General features: G+C 44.4%; 1 protein-coding gene across 12 annotated transcripts in view; it reads right to left on the reverse strand.

The window, feature by feature from the left end:
• Window positions 1-483: 483 nt before the first annotated feature.
• Window positions 484-16,341, reverse strand: part of Sh3kbp1 (SH3 domain containing kinase binding protein 1) — a 362,797-nt gene continuing 346,939 nt past the window's right edge. For 9 of the 12 annotated variants that reach the window (XM_060375093.1, XM_060375096.1, XM_060375091.1 and 6 more), the window contains 5 exons: window positions 16,067-16,176; window positions 12,565-12,693; window positions 8,082-8,341; window positions 2,675-2,738; window positions 484-1,557 (listed from right to left, as the gene is read on the reverse strand). In XM_060375093.1, the coding sequence (XP_060231076.1) occupies window positions 1,516-1,557; window positions 2,675-2,738; window positions 8,082-8,341; window positions 12,565-12,693; window positions 16,067-16,176 (605 nt within the window). In that variant the 3' untranslated portion in view covers window positions 484-1,515. The remainder of the gene's footprint in view (window positions 1,558-2,674; window positions 2,739-8,081; window positions 8,342-12,564; window positions 12,694-16,066; window positions 16,177-16,341) is intronic. The other 3 variants (XM_060375097.1, XM_060375099.1, XM_060375100.1) reach the window with 1 other exon arrangement.

Raw genomic sequence — 16,341 nt, forward strand, 5'->3', positions numbered from 1 at the left:
AGTGAAAATCTATTAATGTTTAGTAAGTTTCACTATAAAAAGCAGGAAATAGACAAAGCAGCAGTTTAGAAACACATCAGACATATTTGAGTACTATTGAGGGACCACCCCCTCCACCTTTACCCCATCAACAATCTTTGCAGTACAGGATGCCCCCTCCCCCCCATTTTCAGCTAAAGATGAGAAAACAGTTACATAGTCTAAGGCTGTAATCTAAAGAGAAAGCAGACAAGCAAACATCAGTTTCATCGGGAAAGGAAAAGCAATTCCACAAGTGCAGGAAAGATCCAATAGCTACATTTCCACAAGACCCTCCTCCCATTCTCCTGGATCTGAGGAGGGGGTTACAAGTAAGCAAGGCAAATGACACGGTGAATACAGATTAAACAATAACACACCACAGCACACACATGCACGCACACGCACACACACGCGCACACACACACACAACCCAGTGCAGGAAATAATCCAACTCCCCCCCACTTGCATTTTATTTTTCTTTATTTTTGTTTAATAATGCATATTCTGTTCACACAATAGGTGTAAAAGGCAGGAAGCAGGGGTTTAACTTGGCTGATGATAAAACAATCAAGCTGGAGTGACATTTCTAGTTTCGTGAACAACTTCAAAGCAGGAGAAACTGAAAAGTCACAGCTGGTACCAAAGAGCAGGCCAGACTTCCCAGCTGTCTCCTCTTAGGACCTTTGGCTATGGTGAGAGAAGCTGTGAAGACAGCGGCCTCTACTGGACAAGGATAAGTGGCTGATTTTTATTTCTTTTTTTTTTTTTTTTTTCTTTTTTCTTTTTTTTCTTTTTTTTGGATCATGGTAGCTGCATCACAAAAGCTCCAATCAAGAGGGTGGTAGAAAGAAGGCACAGATCATTGCAAATACCAGATTTTCTCTTTCTCTTTTTTGTAAATATACCATCATATATAAGCTAAAATTTCTCTTAGAGTGGTAGGGGTCGGCTGGCAGGGAAAGGGAAGGGTTGGACCTCAAATTGCATATGTAATAGAATCCTAAAGGGGGATACAAAGCCAGGTGGCGTTCATTTGATCTGCAGCAAGTGATCAAGACACTTGCTTCTGACTAGGTTAGCACAAACACTAGGGGCATCTATGACAAAACACAATTAAAAAAAATCATAAAATTATAAAGCCTGTAAACGAATAACCTGAAATTACATTTTATTAATGGAAAATATCATCAAAATAGTACTACTATGGACTAAACTGCCTGAGTTTTCATCTTGCAGGAGATCTCAAGGTAGAAAAGCCTTTAGCACAATTGGCTAGAAATCACAACCACTGCCAGAGCCAGGACAACACCATGGGAAAGATTCTCCTCTTGGATGGAATTTGTGTTGTGCTATCAAGACTTTTGTGCTAATTGTTCAAACGGGGACATATTGAGGCAAACCTTTAATCTTTTGGCACAGGATGATTTTGGCTGGGGCAGAAAATTTGAGTCTTGGACTCAGGGTGAATAATGTAACATCTCAATTATCAAGTATTCACTTTGATTGAAGAGCTTTCTTTATGTCATTCACTTCCATCTATAAAGAGGGGGAAAAATCAGCAGAGACATCATGAAATGGCTGCATTTAGAGATGCTGAAAGAGAGTATACCTTTATCAATGCAAAGGAAAGACTCAAGCTGACAAATTTTAGGGATGAAATTGGTAAAATGACATCTGAATGAAGAACAATGTCAGAAACAAAAGAAACCTAAGGGCATACAGGCACAGTAACCTGACAAAGAGTGTGCCTAGTAACTCCCAGCTTCCTAGGCCCCAAAGGTTATCAGAAGCATCAATGACTAGATTCCTGGTCAGAGGGCAAAGAAGGCAGTCAGGACCAACTGAGGGTAGCTTTAGGTGGCACCAAAGGGTAGGTGTAAACACTCCCAAAAGGATGGTGAGCCATTCCTATTCTCTTTTTAAGCAGCATGGGTCCAAACTGAATGAGCAGTAAAGTCAGTCTTTGGAATGATCACCCCCTCACCCCACCCCCTAAGATCTCCATCAGTGGCTAGAAGAGGACAGAGCTCAGATGCCATGGAAAGGACTAACAAGGCCATTGGGGAGAAATGAAAAGTTGAACTAAAATACCAACGTGGAGATCTGTGGTCCCTCCAGGGACCACGTGATTGACCCCAGGTAGCAACAGAGCATCCCACATGCCATATCCTCTGGTACTTGGTATGGATAAGGCATCCTATATCATCATAACTGGAGGGATGCTTTATAGAGGATACGTTTAAAATAAATTCTAAACTAGAAGCCCAACTAAGAGCATGCTGATGTACCTCTTCCTTGCCCCCAAAACATCTGGAACTCAGGTAAGAACAGAATATAAAAACTCTGTGATTCTGATACATTCTTGTGACATCAATTATTATGATTATTATTATTTTATTACTACTATTACTAGTTCCCCTTCTTTTTAAACAGGATCTCACTTAGTAGCTCAGGCTATTACGGAACTCACTCTATAGCTTAGGCTTCTCTGGAACCTGTGATCCTCCTTCCTCAACCTCCCCAGGGCTGGAATTAAAAAGCATGAGCCACCACGCCCAACAGCAATTGTTTCTTTTCAACTTGAAGCCCTGACTTTGCCTCCGTTCCCAACTGAACCCAGGCCTCACAGACTGTAGAGTGCTTAGGGACCTACCTGCAACCGAAGCCGAATTTTCTTCTCTTCATCCAACTCTGACAGTAACTGCTTAATCTCACGTCTGAAAAGCAAATACCAATGGAATAAAATTAAAGCCCAGAGTTTTCCAATGAGAGATAAAAAAAAAAAATCTAATATCAATATGAAATCCATCTGACCTTTATACAAAGGACCAAACATAATTTCTTCTCTTTTAGTCTCTCTCCTTCTCTTCCTCTCCTCCCCCTACCCCATGTGTGTGTGTGTGTGTGTGTGTGTGTGTGTGTGTGTTTGTGTGTGTGTGTCCCTGAGTATCTGTGTCTGTGCATGCATCTGTAATGGGGCCAGGAGGATGCTTTCTACATTGTATGAAGGTCAGAGAACAACTTTGTTCTCTGAGAGTTGTTTCTCTTCTCACCTTTACATGGGTTCCAGGGGGTGAACTCAGTTCATCCCTGGTTTGCATTGTTGGGTGTGCTGTGTAAGCTTTTGTCAACTTGACACAAAACAGAGTCATCAGCAGAGCAAGAGTCTCAATTGAGAAAATGCCTCCACTAGAGTGGCCTGTAGACAAGTCTGTGGAGTGGTTTTTGATGAATGATTCATGTGGGAAGGTCCAGCCCACTGTGCAGGAGGCTACCTCTGTCAGGTGGGTCCTGGGTTATATGAGAAAACAGGCTGAGCAAGTCAATGGGGAGCAAGGCAGTGAGCAACACTGTGGTTTCGGCCTTAGTTCCTGACTCCCAGTCCCTGCGCTAATGATAGACTGTAACCTATAAGCCAAATAAACATTTCATCCTAAGTTAGATTTTGTCATGGTCTTTATCACAGCAACAGAAAGCTAACAAAGACCGGTGGCAAGCCCCTTTACCCACTGAACCATCTCACGGCCCCCAAACATACTTTTTTGTACTATTACTTCTTATGATTTCTTTTAGACCAAAAAGGTCTGCTGTTATTTGGGAGGAAGCCACCAAAGCATGTAGCCTTCAAATGTCAGGTCTGGAAATGACCTTAGCAATCCCTTAGGCTAAATTTCTCCTAGTAGAAGAAGATGGTGGGGTTGGGAGGGGGATAAGGCACATGATTTCTCTAATAGCTAGATTCAAAATACCCAGAATCATATCTATCATCATCTTTCCTCTAACTTCTCTTTATAACAGGACCACTGAGTACTTAATTTTCATTGTAGACAGTTTGTGTGTTTTTTCACGTCAGTGTGTGTGTATGTGTGTGTGTGTGTGTGCGTGCACATGTCGAGGCCAGTGATTGATGATATCAAGTGTCCTCCTCAACTTTTTTGTATGTCATTGTTTGAGACAGGGTCTTTCACTGAGCCTAAAGCTTGCTGATTCAGCTAGACTAGTCAGCCAGTAAGACCTGAGCTCCTTGCTTCTGCCTCCCGAGTGCTGGGATTATAGATGCTTGAGATCTGAACTTAGGTCTTCATGTTTGTGTGGGATACATTTTCTCACTGAGCCATCTCCGTGGACCCACTGCAGACATTTTTTTACCTCTCCATATATACTTCATTTTTATACAGAACTTAACCTGAAATAGGCTACTCGTATGTTTTCAGTAATTCTCACAAAATCCTACAGACTGACTTTACCTTATGCTAGACTAACTGGACCTGCAACACATGAATTAACAATATAGAAATGAAATCTGAAAGAGGATGAACATAGGACCTACAGCCTAATGCCTTTTCCACTTTGAAATGATGAAGTTGAATGAAGCTACCCATCCTGCAAAGCTGAGCCTTTGTTCTTTGGACCGATCTAAGTTCTGTATTCCCTTTGTTTTGAGGTATTAGACACGTGTACATTTGAGAAATGGGAAAAAAAGACCAAAGACTTCAGAAACAGCACAGTGAACATGGAAGCAGTGACACTGTAGTGTGCAACTCCCGATGAATATTGTGATGGTCCCCTATACGCGAGACTGACACAAGCTATCTGTGGTTCATTGATACAGTTATTTAAGGGCACATTATACATCCATATCTGTATGGTTCCCAGTTATGGCTTAGGAAAGCTGTCAACAGTGAGGTCCTAAACGAGCAGTCCAACCAAGACAACTCGGCAGGCATAGTCTTAAGTGGGTCACAGTCTAGGAAGAGGAAGTCAGTTGGAGAAGATGGTGTAAAAAAAAAAAGCCACTCTGCCTTGAACTAGTGAATTACGGCATTATTCTGCAAGGATAAAGGGAGATGGAGCAGCCGGAGAAACTTCAAGGCAGAGTAAGGAGGTGAGCCTGCCTCTGAAAGCCAAGCACATTTGAGGAGGAGAGTCAGTTGGGACAGACGTGAATTGTATGCTACAGGGCAAGTGACAGCAGGAGAGAAGGTAAAACTTGGTGGGGACTCCCTGACGGTGGGCAGAAGGGCCAGGCTAAAGAAGGCTAGGAGACTCAGGTATTTGAAGTGAGGGTTGGCATCCCGAGCTACTGATTAATTAAACTATTGACTGTGGAAGGAGCATTGTGGCTGATGACTCACAGGCTTTAAAGCTATCAGAGTTGTGGGTAGCTTTCAGCCTGCTCCCCAAAGACCCGGATGCAGGTAAGTCAGATCCTAATATAGTCCTTTTCAGAAGGCCGAATGTGATGGAACCATGGAGTCATTGTCTTGGCAAAGGACACGTGTTCCCTGGATATAGATGTCCCTTGGGTGCCTGAACCTACAGCTTCTAAAGCCACACAGGAACCAGGAACATTAAGATGTTTAAGGGAGGCTGGATGGCCTATGGAAACTCTTTCCAATGTCATCTCACCAGTTGTGCATATTTATCTGCTGAATCTCTTCCGATCAGGAAGTGATTTGAAGAAGCCCAGTTTCACTCATTGTCTAGCCTGAATGGACCAGAACCCCCCCCCCCCCTTAGCTCACATTGTTCAAAGTTAGTTCCTTGGAACCCCTATCGTAGAACATGCTAAGAGTCTTGAGGTTACATACATTTTCAAAATTGCATACGCTGTCTTCCCTGTCCTCCCACTGTGTGGTGAAGACTTCAAAAAGTCCTTCGGAGAACAAATCAACTTTATGTAACCCAATTGTTCCCCAGAGTGTCTGAGCACGGAATACTTCAGGGCCCTCCATCCTTGGAAGAGAGGCAAGCATAAGTCAATACCAGCCCCAGGACCCCCTCCTCTAGGCTGCAGGAATTTGGCAGCCCCTCTCATCATTACCCTCATAATCCTTCTGAACCAGGGTGGCCAGGTGCCCAGGGAGATGATGACCCACAATGCTGTTCAGTTGCCCATGAAGCTTCACGCTATTCCTTCTGCTGAAGTCTCCTGCCACTAGTCATTCCAGATCACTTCTTTCTTTCTTTCTTTCTTTCTTTCTTTCTTTCTTTCTTTCTTTCTTTCTTTCTTTCTTTCTTTCTTTCTTTTTTTCAAAATGCTCAGGAAATGCTTCTCTGCGAAGCACCTTAAGAAAGATCCTTTGACTGTCTCTTACATGAACTCAGTGGCCTGCTCTTTGATCACCTCTCCCTGAGGGGGGATCAGCTTACCAGGCCACAGAGGAAGACAGTTCAGCCACTCCTGATGAGACCTCATAGACTAGGATCAGATGGAAGGGAAGGAAGCCCTCCCTTATCATTGGATTTGGGGAGGGGCATGGGTGGAAATGAGGGAGGGTGGGATTGGGAGGGGAGGAGGGCAGCTGGGAGATAAAGTAAATAAACTGTAATTAATAAAAACATAAATGAAAATAAAAATGAAAAAAAGATAAGCAAGAAAACAAAAGAAAGATCCTTTCCAGAAAGAGCTTAATTGAGCTCTCAATTCACAGTCCGTGAGCCTCAGTTTCTTTAAGTGCTGCCTACCACTGCTAATATTGCTCCCAGCCTTTTCCCAGTACACAGCATCCCAGGCCATCCTGGGCTAGGATATTTTATTTTTGTTCACAGGCTTCTCGTCCTACTCAAGTGCTCTCTGGGGATAAGAGATGTGACAGTATATATGTGGGCATGCATGAGAAAAGGCCCCCGAGTCTCATGATGAGGACATGTTCTTGACAGAAAGATCTTGGCTTTAAAGATTTCCTACGTGCAAGCTTAGTGGTTTTATCTGTCATCTAAATTAAGAATGTATATTTTTCCCCTAATGCTACAGGAAGAGTCCGTGATGAAGATAGTGAGTGCTAGAGGTGGCTCGCGGGTTCAGAGTGCATATTGCCCTTCCCGAGGATTTGCGTTCAGATTCCAATGCCCATGCTGGATGGCTCACAGACCCCACGAACTCCAGTCCTAAGGGACTGGACAGCTCTGGTCTCTCTATGATCCCTGTACACAAGTGCATGATGCCTCCTCTCCGCAACACACACAGGGTTATAAACAAAATCAAAAGAATCTGTAGATGTACTCCTACTGTTTGGCTTGTGAATGCCCTTCTAAAGTCCACCGGAAAAAGCCTTGACCTCCAGCCTGTGCTGCTAGTGGGAGGTTATGGGCCTTTAGGGGCCTAGTAGGAATGTGTAAGGAACACTGGGACTCCTGGCCGATTGCTGTTCCTGGCTGCCATGAGGTGAGGAAGTTCCTCCCTTATTAGGCCCACTGCCGTGATATGCAATTGCCATGGACCAAAGCCGTGAACCAAAATTCCCACCTACTTTTCAAAGTTGCTTTTATTTTGTATGTACGAGTGTTTGCACGTATTGTATATGTGTGTAGCCTGTACATGCTTGGTGCCCCCGGAGACCAGAAGAGGACATGAGATGCCTTGGAATCGGAGTTACGGATAGTTGTGAACTGCTATGTGGGTGCTGGGAAACGAACCGCTGGTGGTGCTTTGTAATAGCAGGAAGTGATTGCAGCCTCTGAGCTAACATCTTTAGCCCAGAACCTCCCATAGTTAAAAGTTGAGTTTCTTGAAATTCTGCCACAGTGATGAAAAGCTGCTAAGATGGTTAAGCAGGTAAAGGTGCTTGTTGCTAAGCCTGATGACTTCACATTGTGGAAGGAGAGAACCAACTCCTGAAAGCTGTCCTCTGTTCGATATACACACACACACACACACACAACATGCATGCACACTAAATGTAATTGGAAAGTTTTTTTTTGTTTTTGTTTTTTTTTTTAGCAGTCTGCTGAGACTGTCTGTCCTTGAAAGTGACTTATCCCTGTATATCATACAGCCAACCTGTGCTCTTTGGCACATAGTAGGCTAAATATAAAACCACACGCACACACACACACACACACACACACACACACACACACACACACACACACACCGTAATTTAAGCATAAATTAGGCCTCCTGGAGTCCATATCCACTTCCAGCACTACCGCCTCTCTCAATGCAAAGGGTTAGCCCACCCTCTGGGCAGAGTGAGATCCAAGCTTTCAGAACTAAGCCGTGGTTACCCAATGGAGAGCCACCTGGAAAGCAGCTGCGAAGGGTCCCTGGCACTCACTTCTGCTGGTCCTTCATGGTCTCAATGATGCTCCTCAGCTCACGGACTTGTGTCTTAAGCTCCTCTACAGCAGCCTGGCTGCCGATTGCGGACTCCATCTTTGGTTTTCCTTCTGTGATGAACAGAGATGGAGAACTGGGTCTGTGTCCAGATGTTCCCAAAGAGGATGGCATGGGGGAAGATGCCACTGAAGCTGGCCCACTGCTGCCAGCTGCCATGGCCCCTGGCTTGGGTGGCAGGGAAGCCTTGTTGTCCGACACCTGTGAAAAGGGAAGGTTGGAGAGGCTTCAGAGCCGGGGATCTGTGCAGGGGCTGCCTCCCTGTCCTGGCAAGTCAAACCTTCCTTTAATACCCAACCCCACAGCAGTCTCTGCACACTCTCCTCATCTAGTCTCTCACCCACAAGCCATCTCTGGCCAACTTGGTGCACACAGACCACTACCCAAGGGCTATCTCTGTGTATTAAATTTCATTTCCTTGCTAGACAAAACAGTCCCAGATTGGTTTCATAGACACTGAAAGATGCACAAATTGTTTGCCAGGCCCTACAGATCCTGAAGTAAGCAAGACATTTGCCTGGTCCCTAGGACCTTAGCACTCACAAGGGGCACCGGCAGACAGACAAGCAATACACTGCAGCACAGGAGGAAGACTGTACAAGAGGGAGGAAGCACAGAGAGCCCCAGAAACACACCAAAGCAGCCACAGTATGGGATGGAAGAAGCAAGTGGCTAACAGTGCCATCTTGTCAGAGGGAAAAAGACTACAGGAGAGAGAAGCTATTGGAGGAGGGGAGGTCCTAGGCAATGGCCTAGAGAGCAGGAAGCAAAACATAGTTGGAATCATGGCTCAGCTAAAGGGAGGAGGCGAAAGTAAGGCTGGGAGTGGGGAGGGAAGGAGCTTGTTCAAATGGCTGCACACCCTGCTCGTGATTGCTGTGGAGGTAGAAAGGCCTGAGAGCTGGCAAGCCTGGAGCTAGATAGAACTTCTAAGACTGTGACACAATGCAAGCTAGAAACAGTGAGTATCTGACTTAGGTGGTGACCTAGAATGGAGACTCTTTTGAGAGATGTGGGTAAGGCAAGTCCATCTAGCAAAGGTCAGCAGGTATGACTCCTGGTACTGGAGTGGGGACTGGGAAGGTCAATGCAGTCTCTGCCCTCATAGGTCAGACTGCCCATTGTCAGGGAGATGAGGGCCTGGACAGAATATAGGAGGAAAAACAAAGATAGAAACATGGGCCCGGCGTGGTGGCACATACCTTTAATGCCAGCACTTGGGAAAGCAGAGGAAAAAGGATCACTGTGAGTTCGAGGCCTGCCTGGTTGACAAATCAAGTCTAGGACAGCCAAGGCTACCAGAGAAACCCTGTCTCCTGTCTTAAAAAAAACAGAAGAAGAAGAAGAGGAGGAGGAAGTGGAAGAGGAGGAGGAGAAAACCTGGGGCCACAGGAGGGGAGGGAGGAACCAGGCAGAGGTGAGAACTTTCATGGACGAAGACCTAGATCATTCCAGATAATCATTTTAAGTTTTGAATTTTAGGAACCTGAAGGCCTAGTTGATGGGGTGTGCCTAGTGAGAAGAACAAGCAACTAAAATAATAAGCTTGACCACAGGAAATGGAGGTCATGGGTATGGAGAAGAGAGATGAAAAGATACCCAGTGGTAGAAGCTGGGGAATTCTAAATCAGTGAGGCAGGAAGAAAAGGGAGATGAAGTGCTTGACAATTGGGAAGAAGTAATAAAGAGGGAATGAAGGAAGACCAGTGGAACAGCTTGGCTTATGGAAATCCCCGGGGGTGGGGGGAAGGTTGGCTAGGTATGTGAAAGGGGTTGAGAGAAAATGAAACCCACTTGATAGTACAAGTATAGAGACAGCGACCCAAAGGTGAGAGATGAGTTGATGAATGGGTACTGACAACAATTTGAAGAATTTTTTCCCCCCACAAACTTGACAAAGGAAGGAAGATGGAGGGGGGGTGAGCTCACATAGAAGCTTCATGGGGAGGTAGGATGGAAGAAAGGTTTTGCTTGTTTTCACTGATGAGTGAGACCCTGAGCTGTATGAGATATGAGGGGAGAGACCTAACATCTCGTGGATGGACAGGCTGAAGATGGAGAGGTGGGAAAGGCCTGATGTGGAGCGGTGTCCCAAGGAAGACAGAAACACACAGGCTGTGGCTAAGCCTTAGGTGAGACAGAGTACAAGTGCCTGGCAGGCCCAGAGAAGAACTACTAGCAAAGGAGGATGGGTAGATAGGCAGGTGGAGAGGAGGAGAAGTAGTGGGATAGGCCTTTGGGAGAAGAGGGGGTGAGTGATAGGGTGGAAGCCGAGGCTAGTGGTGAAGCTTTGGCATAGCAACCATGGGATTTCCTCCAGCAGCAGGCGCTCAGCCGGCCTCCCTAGCCATCCTAGGGAAGATGCCAAGATGGGGTTTGGCTGGCACGGCAGCAAGGAGGTAGAGTCTGGATTCAGGCTGTGCTAGAGGCAGAGACTGGGCAGAGCGTGCCAAAAGCAGATGGGCCATCGTTCCCCATCTCTCTGTTCGTCTTTTCTCTGCCAAGTTACCATTGAGGAAAAGCACTCTCTGCTGCCAGGGAGAGCACACTCTGCCAGCCCGGGCTTTGTTGTTAGTAGGAGTTATAGTAAGAGGGGAGAGAAGCTGACATTTACAGAGCTGCGACCGCACCCTGGACGTCAGCTCTGGGATGTCAGCTGATCACCTTGCACACACATTGTACCAAGCAGGAAACTGAAGCCTATATGGAAAAGCCCCTGAGTCTTGGATCTGATCAAGAGCAGGAGTAGGATTCAGTTCTCCTCTACCAGCTGGATCCTCAGCGCAGCACTGTGACTGTGGCTGATGGAGTCTGAAAATCTGTGCTCTTCTTTGGTTTTCTTTGATTATATTGTAAACTCCAGGACTCGTGCCTTCTTCTATTTCCCATACCCTCCAAGACCCACCAGTACTCATAACACTGGCTTCCAGATACTTCTTCGATCCAAAGTTCTTTTGCTGTTTTCGGTCTGACAGGCTCTCTGACTAGCCTACTGCCTCTAACAAGTATGTCTTTAAGAGCCTAACGCGGTCTAGATCGCTACAGCCCTCGGTCAAATTAGTTCAAGTGGGATTTCCTGAAGGAATGAAATGTATAACCTGACAACTCCAGGGACATGAACTAGGCTAATGGGATAGAGCTGTGCAGATCAGAAACTTGGAAAGCCACTATCCGCCAGTAGGTGTCACTGTAGAGACATCCCTGGGATGTCAGAGAACAGGAAACTGAACTTCCGCCTATGATCATCAGAAAACTAAACAACAAAACTGGTCTGAATCCAATTTTAGTAAATAGAATCCTCTGAAAAGGAAGAATGCCTTGGCTTTGCAGGTGATTAAAATGTATCTGTTTTATAGGATCATCTTCTGCTTACTGTATCAGATTTTCAACAAAATCTGTACTGTAAACTCTTGAATGTATGAGGAGGAAAATCCCACCCCACCTTCGATTTCTTTGTGCTAATGACTGCTTCAAGTCACTACTGTTTTGTGCTTCTAGACATTAAAATGTTGCTAATATTAAAAAAAAAAAATCCTACTTGGTGCTTTCCTTAGTACAAGAAGATGGGATTTTAAAGTCTTCACTTATCTCTAGGAAGAGGTGAATGTGTACAGGATGCTTCCTCTTCAAAGCTACTGAGTCACACTTCCGCTTGCCCCTCCCTTCTCTCTCCCTTGGTGTCTGTGTCTCTGCCCCTGTGTGTGTGTGTCTCCGTGTCTCTTTTCTTCTTGAGGTGGAGAGTATCCTTTCACTGTGTTATCCAGGCTCAAATCTCTGGAATCGAGTGATCGAGTGATTCCCCCTGCCTTGGCCTCCTCAGCAGGTGAGACTATGGGTGTTCGCACCCCCACCTCCACCCCAGTGTTTTCTTCGTCCCTCAGAAACAGGTAACTTACATCAGCTTTACCATCCCCTGGGCATGGGAGGAAATTACAAATGCTGTAGCCTTAAGTTTACTCTAGAGCAGAACCCAAGTCAACTTTTCCTTGGGATACCATGGAAGTATAAAATTTAAAAAAATACAATATATATTTTTTTTTTGCCAGTTTTGAACATGAAAGACCAGGTCTGTGAGCAGAGAACACAGCACTTAGTGGAGTCTGTTCAGGCACTCCACGACTTTTTAAAGTTGATCAGGTGACAGAGGTGTCTGAGGGCTTTTTTTTTTTTCATTCAAATGTGACAGTATGAAGAAGTATAAAGAATGCTGACTAGGAGAGAAACTGGAAACTGAACACCTTGAGTGCGTAGCTCAGGGACTCTGCAACATGTATGAGGGATTCAGATGACTATGATAATCACCTTCACTCAAGAACGACAAACATCCATACCCATTGTCTGCTTATCTATCTTGCTTGGTTTCTAACCCATTCTTAGTACACTCATGGAAGGGCAGGGACACCTCACCCTGGCTGGTCACTCACTTGGGATATGGTAACAGTCTTGGAAGTCTTCTTGGACACGTCTATTCCTCTGTGCGCAAGCGAAATGTGTTCCTCTTTATCTTCTTCGGGACTTGGGGAGTCAAAGATATCGGGGCTTGAAAGGGAGGACTGGATAAAGCCAAAAGAAAACGCCTTCATCAGAATCAGACCTTAGCTGACACAGCTTTGCTTATGTGATGATGTTTGCTTCTGAAAGCACTCAGCACTTCTATTTGATCTGTCCTTATAATCCTGCGAGGCACAAAGTAACCTGTTATCTTCTTATGACAGATAACCGTATGGCTACCTAGCAGCAGGACTTGAACCAAGCTCCAAGAAGCTAAACTAAGAGCTGCCCCTGGTGCCCATCAGTCATTGCAACCACATAACCATCTGTTGTCTAGCCTTCCCTAGTCTGTTTTCTCCAAACAGTTGCTACTGTGTGCCTGACACTGAGTTGTAATGTGGGCTCAATGAAGACATATGATACACCGTCCCAGCCCTCTCGGGGCTAGCACTATGGTAGGAAATATCGCACAGATAGGAGACTGCCTCATAACCTCCTCTCCTTCACCCCGCTTGGGATCCTCTTTCCTGACTCTAGAGTTACTCCATAGGCTTCACACTGAAGTGCCTTAATGGGTACATCTGAGAGGAGGCCATTTCTAGAGGCAGGAGACCAACAGTAATGAGCATTTGCACAGCCCAGGAGCATAGCACTGCCCGCTAGCATAAGCTCACCTCTCTTTTGGTATCTGCTACTAATCCGTGCCCTCATTACTATGGACAGTAAACACCCATTCTGGAATGTATTTGTTAAGGTGTATTTATAGAAAGGCAGCATCACTGGATAAAATATGGTTTGACACCCCTGCCCTTTCTGCCTCGCCATGAAATCACTACAAACACCCCAAAGCTGGATGATTGGAAAGAATTCACCAGAATTCTCTTGGTCACAAGTAATTCCTTAGCTATAAAATCTCAAACTTAGAACAAAAATGAAATCAAGAGTCCCCTTTGCAAAGATTCTTTTTAAAATGAAGACTCTTCTAGAAATACATTGGAGCAAGCTCAAATTCAGCTTCATTTTCACTCCTTTGCTTTTCACCCTAGGGTAGACAAATTGTTCTTTTTAGAATTACCATTTGAAAGTGGAAAATTATGCTCACAAATATTTTTCTTCCTTTTATCCTGTTTACCAAGGCAGAAACGTAAAATATCTGGGGGGATTTTTAAGCCAAGGTTTTGCTTCGAGAGGTTTTATTTGTTAGTCTTCATTTAATCTAAAAATCCAGGTATCTAAACTATGGCCCCCACCCCAACCCAAGCTTTCTTATTAATCTAGGCTTACCTACTCAACCACCATGCAATACATGGATCCTTTCAAGATTTTATTCAAAAAGCTTCCTTCTACACAATCCATGTTGCATGAGCTTGCTCTTTAGCATTTATAAACATAAAAAAGCTCCAATTAGAAGAAAACCACCCCAGGCTGAGGAAACATAACTAGTGTTTTTTTTTTTTTTTTTTTTTTTTTTTTCAATTATTCCCCCAATGGCCTTTGAGGACTATTTCCTTATCCACTAATCCCATTTATTATGAAAACCCCTCAGGTGCTAATTTTAAGAGCGAACAAGAAATTCAGGGTATGCAGCCAAATAAGGCTATATAAGAATGAGGGACAAGAATCTGATAACTATACATCATAAAGCACCAAAGTATTCTGTCTTAAGTACAAATAAAATCATTCTCTATAAGATGTCAAGCTCTGAGTCAACAAAATAAGCTTCGTGAAGGCAGTGACCATTACTTCTCATTACCATCTGTATCCTTGGCACCTGGCACGGTGCCCTGTCCACAGCAGATAGATGTCTCTGAATATACATTGGCCAAGGAAATAAACAGCCTAAAATCAGGGTGAAGGTGAGCTGCCACTACTTGGTTTCCAAAATAATACACAAACTTCTCAATGCAGGATGCATGAACTAAGGGGAATAATTTGAACCATTTACTATTTAATTTTGGGACGATCCAGAGCTCCTTATACCTGAAAAGGTTTATAAACACTTGGAAGGAAAATGAAAATGACAAAGGATTGATAGAAAACACAGACGTGGTAGAATCAAAAAATAGGAATGCAAACATGCCAAGAAGCAATTGGATAGGTTGGGTGTATATGTGCATGTAGAGTGTGGACAGAAGAAAGAAAAGAAGGCAGGTTGCCACAGGATTCTAACAGAGTGTAAAGGAAGCCACTTCTTCAAGTCTTTATCTCAAAAATGCATCAGTCCAAACTTAGGTGTGGTTCGCACAAGGAAGAAAAATAGGACAATTCAAGCCACATTTCCAGACTCAATAGATATGAGAGAAGAGCTCAAAGGAAGTGGCATTCTCTTTTTTTTTTTTTTTTTTTTCTCTCCAAATGATAAAAGCACAGGTGAGATTAAGGAGGAGGTAGAAAGAGAAGCATCCTGAGAAGCCTGCAAATGCTTAAATTCCTTGGTATATCTGGAGGGAGGTTATAAGGCCTTTGAACTGCAAAGGACAAGGCCACGTGACTGACAGACTACGAGACGATCAGTAGGCAGATGAACACATACACACTGCTTGTGGAGGGGAAACGACCTGGTGGAGAGGAAGTCTGCATCTTCGGGCCATAGCAAGGCAATGCACTTCCCAACGGCCCACATTCAGAAAACTTGAACCTAACAACATTAGGACCTTTTTGTTTGTACAGACATTTACATAAATATGGCTTTAGAACAAAGACTTTGAATCATCATCACACCCCAATAATAGTGCAATCACCACATTAACTCGCATCTGCTCACATTGTCGAAGAGTAGGCACTCATTAAATACATTGTTCTGGGGTACTGGTAATGACGGAAGAGAACAGTGTGCCATTTAAGTTTCTGTGTCCCATTGCTAACATTCGGCACAACAAGGACTGCAGCAGGTAGTAATAAAAGTTATCTAAAACTACTCAGATAAAAGCAACCATCTGCGCTTATCACCAAGTGTTCTCCTATAAACCGTGCACTTTAAATATAACCTCTTGGAGGTCTGCATGGGTCCCTCTGCAGGCATGCTGCTAATGGAGTTTAGGAAGATAGAGGCCACTTATATAGGGAGATGTAGCTCTCGTGGTTGCATGGTGACAGATCTTTATTGAGTAAAGCTTTGTCTTCTTTGTCTCTAGTTCGCTTAACAGTTTCTTTTCAGGTTCAAACAATAACGGGTGGAGAAAGAGACAGAAGGAAGGTGGGAAAGAGGGAGTGCCATCTTGCTGGCAGAAACACAAAGAGCAAACGGAAAGAAATAATCCTTGATTCAAAAAGATTCTCCAAGTATTTTTAGTCGGTGGTGTATCTGGCGGCCTCCTTCTCCCTTTCCCTCTTCTGGTGTTTCTCCCACCATGGGCTTGTGGACGAATCCTTCACCAGAATCTCCAGGCCTTTTTTTTTTTTTTTCCAGCTAGAGAGAAGTAAAGAGGCACTTACAGATGTGAGCGACTGAGATGGAGGCCGCCTCCCTGTAGCTTTGGGTCTGCTTGTGGTCGGGTGGCTGAGTTTCTCAGTCGATGATACCACAGAGTCAAAACCTTCTAGGTCTACAACAGAATGAAACAGGGTTTTTAAGAACAAAGATAAGAAGGAAAAGGGGGCTCGTGTAGGAAAAGTACCTCTTTCCCTTAATAAGCACCCTGTCGCTCTACATTACGCTTTATCTTTTCCAAAGGCCATTAATACCCTTGGGTCATTCAATAAAGGACTCA

The sequence above is a fragment of the Meriones unguiculatus genome, chromosome X (assembly GCF_030254825.1).
Source record: "Meriones unguiculatus strain TT.TT164.6M chromosome X, Bangor_MerUng_6.1, whole genome shotgun sequence".
NCBI lineage: Eukaryota > Metazoa > Chordata > Mammalia > Rodentia > Muridae > Meriones > Meriones unguiculatus.